At 29.0% G+C, this 11,329-nt stretch overlaps 1 protein-coding gene across 2 annotated transcripts; it reads left to right on the top strand.

Moving 5' to 3' along the window:
* The first annotated feature begins 300 nt into the window (after positions 1-300).
* On the top strand, positions 301-9,254 carry LOC119615641 (transmembrane protein 135-like). 2 transcript variants are annotated; one of them, XM_037971650.1, is made up of 6 exons: positions 301-560; positions 5,868-6,071; positions 6,129-6,929; positions 8,311-8,451; positions 8,516-8,682; positions 8,751-9,254. In XM_037971650.1, the coding sequence occupies exons 2-6, from the start codon at positions 5,919-5,921 to the stop codon at positions 8,881-8,883; spliced, it is 1,395 nt and encodes a 464-aa protein (XP_037827578.1). In that variant the 5' UTR covers positions 301-560; positions 5,868-5,918; the 3' UTR covers positions 8,884-9,254. The 2 variants fall into 2 exon arrangements, with proteins under 2 accessions (XP_037827578.1, XP_037827579.1); XM_037971651.1 differs by having other exon boundaries at positions 376-394.
* Positions 9,255-11,329: the final 2,075 nt, after the last annotated feature.

Here is an 11,329-nt window from a genome sequence, read left to right on the forward strand (position 1 = left end):
CGTTAGTTCGTTAGTTAGTTAGTTAGTTAGTTAGTTTTAGTTAGTTACTTATTACAACTCATTATATTTTTTTTATTTAGCACCCGCCCTCTATAGTTGAGTAGTTGTCACTCAATGATTGTTTAAATTTTTACTGAACACACCACACTAGCTCACCATACACAACACACCACATATTTGAACAGCTGTTCGTATTAAGAAATGTCAAATGAAGAGAAACAAAAAAATTTTCAACCAACAAATAAAAGCTTAAACTTAAGCAATATTAAGTGTAATTATTATTAAAGTACATATAATATTAATGCAATACTAAATGGCTTAGTGAACACAATAAACAAAATAAAATTAAAAGTTTAAATTATTATATTATTCTTATAAAACCAAATGCCAAAAAGTGAGTGGTCCACAAAAGCAATAACAGAATTATAGGAAAGGTTTTTTTTTTCACAAAAGTGTTTAATTAAAATAGTAAAAATAATAATCAAAAATGCTTTAAAATTGTTTTATTAAGTTTCGGTGGTTCAATTTAATCTACAAAAAGAACCTGTTTAAAAACCAACGTAAGTTTTTTGACGGTAATAATCAATTTCCAAATTAATCAGAAAAAAAAACAAACTCATAAAGAAAACCAAACATAAATTTGTGTGTTTGTTTTTTGTATGGGATGGTGCGATAAATTGTTTTTGTTTTTTACTGCAAACAACCAATTAGACTATCAGTCATATTATACTATATATTTTTATTATTGATAAAATATATTGGGAGAGAGTATTTTGTTTTTATTTTTGTAATATTCCATCTATTTTGTGGTTTTTGATACGAAAACAATCATAATTATAATAATTAATCTGGTTTTGTTTTAACTTTTATTGCTGTAATGCCTGTGTCTGTAATACCGGTACAGTGGCTTAACCTTGAACTTTGTTTTTATTTAATTTTTTAGAGATTTTATTATTGAAATTATTTATCTTTATTAAAATATTAAATAATTGTTATAAATCCAATTAAATTTATTGTAGTTTATTTAATATGAAAATATGTATATTAAGGTTAAATATGGTTCTTAGAATGACTCACAAAAGTGTTAAACCTATGTATTGAAATTAGGTGTAATAGGTACATATCTATGAAACATACATTTTATTAAACTATGTGTTATTCTAGGTACCTATTAAACATTTTACAAAATTATTTAATCAAATTTGAAAATTATAGGTAGTATAAAGTACTCAATTTAATATTAGTACCTCTAGTAACTCAAACATTTGTCAATGTTAATTTTATTGTTTATAAAGAAGATTTCAGGAGAATTTTAAACAAATTTATTAATTTTTGTTATTTTATAGAGCATTAATACTTATAAAGAACTAACCAATTAAATTTGTTAGGTAAAAACAATTTTAAATAAATTATAAATTCATTAAAGTACAATGAGTAAAATTTGGCGGTTGAGAATCGTATAAAATTTTAAATAAAATTGCAATTTTATTTTATTCTAACTTTAACCCTAAAACCTAGTCATAATAAGTATGTAATCTAAAAAAAGTTCTAAATAAATCGGTAAATAATCTTTGAAATAAGCTAATAAAAAAAGATCGCAAATGGATTGAACCGAAAAATAAATACTTAAAAATAAGAACAAGAATTGAAACTAGAACTGAACTAGAACTTAACTAGAACTGAAACTAGAACTGAACTAGAACTGAATTAGCACTGAACTAGAACTGAACTAGAACTGAACTAGAACTGAACTAGAACTGAACTAGAACTGAACTAGAACTGAACTAGAACTGAACTAGAACTGAACTAGAACTGAACTAGAACTGAACTAGAACTGAACTAGAACTGAACTATAACTGAACTAGAACTGAACATAGAACTGAACCTGAATGAAGCTGAAACTGAACTAGAAACTGAACTAGAACTGAACTAGAACTGAACTAGAACTAGAACGAGTAACTGAACTAAGAACTGAACTAGAACTGAACTAGAACTGAACTAGAACTGAACTAGAACTGACTAGAACTGAACTAGAACTGAACTAGAACTGAACTAGAACTGAACTAGAACTGAACTAGAACTGAACTAGAACTGAACTAGAACTGAACTAGAACTGAACTAGAACTGAACTAGAACTGAACTAGAACTGAACTAGAACTGAACTAGAACTGAACCAGAACTGAACTAGAACTGAACTATAACTGAACTAGAACTGATCGAGAACTGAACTAGAACTGAACTAGAGCTGAATTAAACTAGGACTGAATTGGAACGAGAACAGAACTACAACTTAACTACAATGTAACTAGAACTGAACTATAACCGAACTAGAACTGCACTAAAACTGAACAAGATCTCAAATAGAACTGAACCAGAACTAAATTAGAACAAGACTTAAAACTTGAAATAATATGCAAATGATTTCCAAAATTTGCCAAATGAAATTAATTTAATAAATTAGTTTGTCAAATAGTTCATTGACCTTATTAGCACAAATCGTATGTTTTTTTTATCAAGACATAAAATGCTTTTATATGAAAGTCTAACGTTAGCGCGTTTATTTCTTATTTAATGAAATTTATTTAAATTTTGAAAAACAAATCCATGAATATTTAAATTTTTTTAAACGACAAAAATTGTGATTTCCTATATTTGTTTTAGTAATGAACTAGCAGCTAGCAATATAACCGAAAGGCCATACTTCAAAACTGAATTTAAAATGAATTCCAAGAATTTACCTTTAAAACCTAGAATTATTTCTAATCAACTTGTTTGTAAAAAAATCCAACCAAATAATTTATACAAATAATTAACTAAACACATTCTACTATCTGCAAAATGCAAAATGTTCTTGTAGTTTGAAAACAACCTTGAGGGAATACGCCACAAATTTTTATAAAATATTCAAACTAAATAAAATAAATTACTATTATGCAGTAATATTTCATTATCTACTCTAATAACCCCCACTCTCCCCCTGAATCCCCAAAATAAAAACAAAATTTATATTTATAACAAATAATTGATAATTTTATTAAGCACCAATGTTATCTTTGAATTTAATAAATAAAGCAGCTGTGTTTCATTATTTGGCTTTAATGAACTCTATTTAAAAGTAGATTTCAAATGGAAATGATTTGTAAAAAAAATATTATTATCAAAGAGGGGATTACAATCAACATTGTTAGATTGGTTTAATAAATACTGTTAGTGGGTTATTTTGCTTATCTTATCCAGTTCAATAGATTAAAGCACACATTTTTTATTTAAAAAGGCAGTTTATGTTTTCGGACTTATATAGGAAAAAATTTAAATTTTAGTTTATAATTTATAAGGCGTGAATTAGAATAAGAATAAATAAACGGTTAAAAGCTATTAAATAAAACTTTGTTTAAAGAAAAGGTATTAATTAATGGAAATGTGCTACTGGTTATTAAGTTGAATAATAATTTTAATTGATTTCAAAAATTCGGATATAAGACACGAGAATTGAATTAGAACTGAAGTAGAACTAACTAGAACTCAAACTAGAACTGAACTGAGACTGAACGAACTGAACTGAACTAGAACTAGAACTGAAACTAGAACTGAACTAGAAAAACTAACTAGAACTGAACTAGAACTGAACTAGAACTGAACTAGAACTGAACTAGAACTGAACTAGAAACTGAACTAGAACTGAACTAGAACTGAACTAGAACTGAACTAGAACTGAACTAGAACTGAACTAGAACTGACCTAGAACTGAAACTAGAACTGACTAGAACTGAACTAGAACTGAACTAGAACTGAACTAGAAACTGAACTAGAACTGAACTAGAACTGAACTAGAACTGAACTAGAACTGAACTAGAACTGAACTAGAACTGAACTAGAACTGAACTAGAACTGAACTAGAACTGAACTAGAACTGACTAGAACTGAACTAGAACTGAACTAGAAACTGAACTAGAACTGAACTAGAACTGAACTAGAACTGAACTAGAACTGAACTAGAACTGAAACTAGAACTGAACTAGAACTGAACTAGAACTGAACTAGAACTGAACTAGAACTGAACTCGAACTGAACTAGAACTGAACTAGAACTGAACTAGAACTGAACTAGAACTGAACTAGAACTTAGACTGAACTAGAACTGAACTAGAAACTGAACTAGACTGAAACTAGACTGAACTAGAACGGAACTATAACTGAACTAGAACGACTAGAACAGGGCTGAACTAGAACTGAACTAGAATGAACTGGACTGACTAGAAACTGAACTAGAACGAACTAGAACTGACTAGTACTGGAACTAGTACTGAACTAGAACTGAACTAAGAACTGAACTAGAAACTGAACTAGAAACTGAAATAGAACTGAAATAGAACTGAAATAGCACTGAACTAGAACTGAACTAGTACTGAACTAGAACTGAACTAGACTGAAACTAGAACTGAATAGAACTGAACTAGAACTGAACTAGAACTGAACTGGAAACTGAACTAGAACTGAACTAGAACTGAACTAGAACTGAACTAGAACTGAACTAGAACTGAACTAGAACTGAACTAGAACTGAACTAGAACTGAACTAGTACTGAACTAATACTGAACTAGAACTGAACTAGCACTGAACTAGAACTGAAATAGAACTGAAATAGAACTGAACTGGAACTGAACTAGAACTGAACTAGAACTGAACTAGAACTGAACTTGAACTGAACTAGAACTGAACTAGAACTGAACTAGAACTGAACTAGAACTGAACTAGAACTGAACTAGAACTGAACTAGTACTGAACTAGTACTGAACTAGAACTGAACTAGAACTGAACTAGAACTGAAATAGAACTGAACTGGAACTGAACTGGAACTGAACTAGAACTGAACTAGAACTGAACTAGAACTGAACTAGAACTGAACTAGAACTGAACTAGAACTGAACTAGAACTGAACTAGAACTGAACTAGAACTGAACTAGAACTGAACTAGAACTGAACTAGAACTGAACTAGAACTGAACTAGAACTGAACTAGAACTGAACTAGAACTGAACTAGAACTGAACTAGAACTGAACTAGAACTGAACTAGAACTGAACTAGAACTGAACTAGAACTGAACTCGAACTGAACTAGAACTGAACTAGAACTGAACTAGAACTGAACTACTGAACTAGAACTGAACTAGAACTGAACTAGAACTGAACTAGAACTGAACTAGAACTGAACTAGACTGAACTAGAACTGAACTAGAACTGAACTAGAACTGAACTAGAACTGAACTAGAACTGAACTAGAACTGAACTAGAACTGAACTAGAACTGAACTAGAACTGAACTAGAACTGAACTAGAACTGAACTAGAACTGAACTAGAACTGAACGAGAACTGAACGAGAACTGAACTTGAACTGAACTAGAACTGAACTAGAACTGAACTAGAACTAAACTAGAACTGAACGAGAACTAAACTAGAGCTGAACTGCAACTTTTTATTATTGCAGCTTTAATATGTTCTATCAGCTGCGTCTTATTGTCTTTACTGAAGTGGCATATGTTGCACTTAATCTGTTTGTATTAAAAGTACACATTATTTTCCGCTTTAGTTTGTTTGCACTTAATAATTCACAATATCCATTCATATCTTATCTAAATACTACATAAAAGCAAATTTATTGGATTAAATGAAATTAAAATGACCCTTGTACTCATGACATGTTGCTGAATTAAATTCACAACAGTAGCAGTTATTTATATTTTTGTGATAAAATTTGCATAGTTAAAGTAACAACAACATCATGAAAAATACATCAATTTGTACTCAATTGTTAAGTGTTTTTATAAAATTTATTAATTTTTATTATTTTTCATTGAAATTTCTTTTTTAGTATTTCTTTACTTTGTTAGACCTTAATTCTACACAATTGCAAAACAAAACAATGACTGTACAAAGTAAAATGACAAATGCGGCGGTACTATGTACCTGTCAACAGTTCCAGCATCCCTGGACTGATAAATGTGTTAATGCCTCAGCTGGTTTAATATTTGCCTCAACGCCCTATTGTTTAAGAGTCTATTCCATGGTATATTTGGTAAGTAATTTTTAGGACAAATTAAAAATCAATTCACAACTCAATTGTTAATTTTAGCTTTCCATGATAATGCGTCACAAAATACCCAGTGTGAAGGATTTACGTAAAATGGTAATGGGCATTTTACAATCCACAGCATTTTTAGTAACAAATGCTTATACTTTTATAATGTTCAATTGTCTGTTGCGCAATATGTTGGGTCGTTACTATTTCTCCACTGTGGCCTTTTGGCCCTGTTTCTTGGGCAGTTTTAGTGCAATTTTAGTGGAAAGACCACAAAGACGTCCTCTCTTGGCCCTGTATGTGGCCAATGTGGCTACCGAGACTTTGTGGAATATGGCTGAGTCACGTGGCTGGGTTAAGTCCATACCCAATGGCCAGGTTTTGCTATTCGGTGCTAGTATCTCGATTTTATTATATTTATATAGATTAGGTTTACATAAAACTTCCTGCCGTGATTCTTTATTTGATATTTTACGTATATTTGTGGGCAAAGCAGAAGAGGGTCCACTGAAGCCAACAGAAGTAAGTGATAGCACAGATGTGCCACAAACAAACAGATCTAGACCGCCAGTTAATTTGAATACCATCAATGGTTGGGTACAAGTTTATAGTCGACTTGTAGATAAACTAAAAGGCAAACATGCCAGCTGTCCTCATCGATCGAGTTGTGTTCATAATGCTGTGATGGGTGGTTTAAAACCCATGGTGGGTGGCATAGGTTTACAGGTGGCCTTGAAGCTTTTGTTGAATGTTAAGAGAATCGCTCAGAACAAAGTGAACTGGAAGAAGACGATATTTAATAAGCAGACTTTAAATTTGGGTCTATTTTTGGGCTCATTTTCGTTTTTGTATAAGGTGAGTTGGAAATTGAATTGAAATGATTTTTCTCCACTTTTTATGTAAAAGCTTTTTTTTTTAAACTTTGATTTCTTATAAGAAGAAAGATGAAAGCTTTTAATTTCATAAAACTGAGGAAACTGTTATTTTTGGAGAAAGCTTTTAATGACAAAAGCTTTACCAGATTTTTTTTAAAAGCTTTTATGAAGCATTTTATATTAATACAAACAAAGAAAAAAAAAGTTCTTTTTGGAAAAAGCTTTTTTGAAGAAAAATTTTTAAGGAAAAAGTTTTTTCTTTGATGATAATCCTTTCTGAAAATAATCTTTTATTAAAAAGCTTTTTCGAAAAAAACATAAATAAAGCTTTTTAAGAGAAAATCTGAAAATAAACTTGTTTTATAAAAATATTTTATTGATAAAACTTATTATGGAAAAATACTTTTCTATATAAATACAAATCTTACGAAAATAGCATTTTTGGAAAAAAGCTTTTTTGAACAAAATTTACGAAGAGAGTTTTTTTGGAAAAAGTTTTTTTGAAGAAAAATTTTTAAGGAAAAAGTTTTTTCTTTAAAGATACTATATAAATACAAATCTTACGAAAATAGCATTTTTGGAAAAAAGCTTTTTTGAACAAAATTTACGAAGAGAGTTTTTTTGGAAAAAGTTTTTTCTTTAAAGATAATAGCATTCTACTGAAAATAAACTTTTACAAAAAAATTAGAAAAAAGCTTTTTCTGCGAAAAGCTTTTATAATTCTTATAAAAAATTTTTACATATAAAATTTATTATGAAAAAGCCTATTCTTTATAAATACAAATCTTACGAAAATAGCTTTTTTGGAAAAGCATTTTTGAACAAATCTTACGAAGAAGGTTTTTTTTGGAAAAAGCTTTTTTTGAAGAAAAACTTTTTCCTTAAAAAGTTTTTCGGAAAATAATCTTTTATTATTATTTCGAAAAAAAAAACAAAAATAAAGCATTTTAAGGAAAAATTAGAAATAAGCTTTTTCGTGTGGAAGCATTTACGAAAAAACTTTTTATGGATAAAAGCTTCCTTTCGTGTAAAACTTTTATAAGAAAGGCTTTTTATCTGAAGATCTTTTTGGAAAATTTTTATGAATAAAAGCATTTAATAAAAACTTTTAATAAAAAGCTTTTTATAGCAAAAATATTGAAAAAAGTTGTACATAAAAGCTTTTATTTGAAACGTTTGTACTGAAAAAAAAAAAAAACTTAAAAGAAATAATTTTTTGCAAAATCTAATAAAAAAAAATTTATAAAAAATATATGTTATAAATATTTTTTACGAAAAAGCTTTACATGACAGAAATATGTATGTACATACATATATCCACCAGAAAATATAAATGGAAAAAAATATTTTTTATTTCATAGTCCGTTTCCTGTGGCCTTCGTCATATCTTCAATCGTGATGATCCTCGTTTTGCCATACCAGCTGGTATGGTAGGCAGCATTAGCTTTGCCTATTATCCCGATGTTACAGTAGCTTTATATGTCATGTGGAAAATGCTGCAGGTAAGACAACAATCACTACATTCTCAATAACTTTCAAGCATTTAATTCGAATACTTCCTATCAGGTTGTTTACAATTTGGGCATCGATAAGAAGAAACTTCCCCACATACCAGGCTTTACTATGTTCTTATATGCCTTCTGTACGGCTGTGTTATTCCATGCGGGCATTTTGGAGGCTCGTAATTTAAGACAAAGTTATTTCAAATTCCTGCAAGACATATCAGGTGGAAGGTAAAAGAAAATATTAAATATTTTTAAAATGATATTAAAGTTATTCATACAATTTCTATGATTTTTAGATTGAGTAAATTCGATATGGTGCCTTTAGATGTTTATGGCTTAAATTCCAGTCAACATAAAGCTGACGTTTTAAGACGTTTAAATATTATCGATAAAAGTCCCTATCCCGCTTTTCCTTTGGCTAAATGGTAATTATAAATTAAGCTTTAACTTTCATTAGAATCCTTTCTTTTGTAATTTATTGTAAATATTAAAAGATTTGGCGCGGGTGTGGTTTAAATATTTAGTAATTTCTAAAAAAAAATCAAAATTTTTATAAAAGAAAATTTGGATTTTTATGTTTAAAAAACTGAACGTAATTTGAAAATGTTTATTTCTTTTTAAAAAAGAAATTAACATTTTTTTAAAATTTATTCGTAATTGTTAACTTATAATAATTAGTAGATTTTTTTTTTGTATTTTATAACCAACCACCTTGTAAAAGAAACATTTTAAGTTTTAGTTTTATATATATTTTTTATACGGCTTAGAAAAAATAATTATTAAAAATTTTATTTAAACAACTTTTTATATAAATTTTATGGTAGTATTCTAGTAGTTTTTGGTAATTTTATAAACTAAACAATCGGTTTTTGTTTTCAATAAAAGTTTCTTCTATTTTTAACAAAATTTTATAGATTTTGATAAAGAAACCTTAAGATGCAATCAAAAAGCCTTGAAAAAGTTAATGTTCTCAACAAATTTTAATGCTGTACTAAAAAATTAAATCTTTTAACTAGAGATGGAGTTTTTAAATCCATTTTAATATGGTAAGTTATAATTTAATGCATTATCTTACTATTAAAAATTATTTATAAAATATCAAACAAAACCCCGGTATCAATTTCGATTTAATGTTGTTTAAATTTATTACTTAAAACTGTATTGTCTTCAAACAAAACACGATTTTCACTCCAAATCTGATTTTCATTAAAAATTCGGTTTTTTACTTAAAATTCGAAAATTCGAAAAATTACTAAAATATCAAATTTCCACTATAATAATCCACCATAATAAACCAAAAAAATTGATTTTTTATTAAAAGTTTAATTTTCTGATGATTCAATAAAATTTCCATTTTTCAGAAAAATTTGATGTTTTTACTAAGATTTTGATTTTTTACGAAATTTTATTTTTTAGTAAAAATTTGATTTTCAAAAACAGCATATTTTCAGATAATCTGATTTTTCACTAAAACTTCAGTTTATTTATTCAAACCCGAATTTTGTCTAGTACAGCTAGCTAGAGTCTAGTCTATAGTCTAGTCTATAGTCCTAGTCTATAGTCTAGTCTATAGTCTAGTCATAGTCTAGTCTATAGTCTAGTCTATAGTCTAGTCTATAGTCTAGTCTAGTAGTCTATAGTCTATTTATAGTCTAGTCTATAGTAGTCTAGTCCTATAGTCTAGTCTATAGTCTAGTCTATAGTCTAGTCTATAGTCTAGTCTATAGTCTAGTTCTATAGTCTAGTCTATAGTCTAGTCTATAGTCTAGTCTATAGTCTAGTCTTAGTCTAGTCTATAGTCTAGTCTATAGTCTAGTCTATAGTCTAGTCTATAGTCTAGTCTATAGTCTAGTCTATAGTCTAGTCTAGTTATAGTCCATGTCTAGTCTATAGTCTAGTCTATGTCTAGTCTAGGTCTATAGTCTAGTCTATAGTCTAGTCTATAGTCTAGCTATAGTCTAGTCGATTAGTCTTATAGTCTAGTCTATAGTCTATAGTCTAGTTATAGTCTATCTAGTCCTAGTCTATAGTCAGTCTATAGTCTAGTCCTATAGTCTAGTCTATTAGTCTAGTCTATAGGCCTTTAGTCTATAGTCTAGTCTATAGCTAGTCTATAGTCTAGTCTATAGTCTAGTCTATAGTCTAGTCTATAGTCTAGTCTATAGTCTAGTCTATAGTCTAGTCTATAGTCCTAGTCTAAGTCTAGTCTATATCTAGTCTATAGTCTAGTCTATAGTCTAGTCTATAGTCTAGTCTATAGTCAGTCTATAGTCTAGTCTATAGTCTAGTCTTAGTCTTCTATAGTCTAGTCTATAGTCTAGTCATAGTCTAGTCTATAGTCTAGTCTATAGTCTAGTCTATAGTCTAGTCTATAGTCTAGTCTATAGTCTAGTCTATAGTCTAGTCTATAGTCTAGTCTATAGTCTAGTCTATAGTCTAGTCTATAGTCTAGTCTATAGTCTAGTCTATAGTCTAGTCTATAGTCTAGTCTATAGTCTAGTCTATAGTCTAGTCTATAGTCTAGTCTATAGTCTAGTCTATAGTCTAGTCTATAGTCTAGTCTATAGTCTAGTCTATAGTCTAGTCTATAGTCTAGTCTATAGTCTAGTCTATAGTCTAGTCTATAGTCTAGTCTATAGTCTAGTCTATAGTCTAGTCTATAGTCTAGTCTATAGTCTAGTCTATAGTCTAGTCTATAGTCTAGTCTATAGTCTAGTCTATAGTCTAGTCTATAGTCTAGTCTATAGTCTAGTCTATAGTCTAGTCTATAGTCTAGTCTATAGTCTAGTCTATAGTCTAGTCTATAGTCTAGTCTATAGTCTAGTCTATAGTCTAGTCTATAGTCTAGTCTATAGTCTAGTCTATCTAGTCTATA

This window comes from Lucilia sericata, unplaced genomic scaffold, assembly GCF_015586225.1.
Source record: "Lucilia sericata isolate MDLA Ls3-8-SP2 unplaced genomic scaffold, ASM1558622v1 Contig006532F_arrow, whole genome shotgun sequence".
NCBI lineage: Eukaryota > Metazoa > Arthropoda > Insecta > Diptera > Calliphoridae > Lucilia > Lucilia sericata.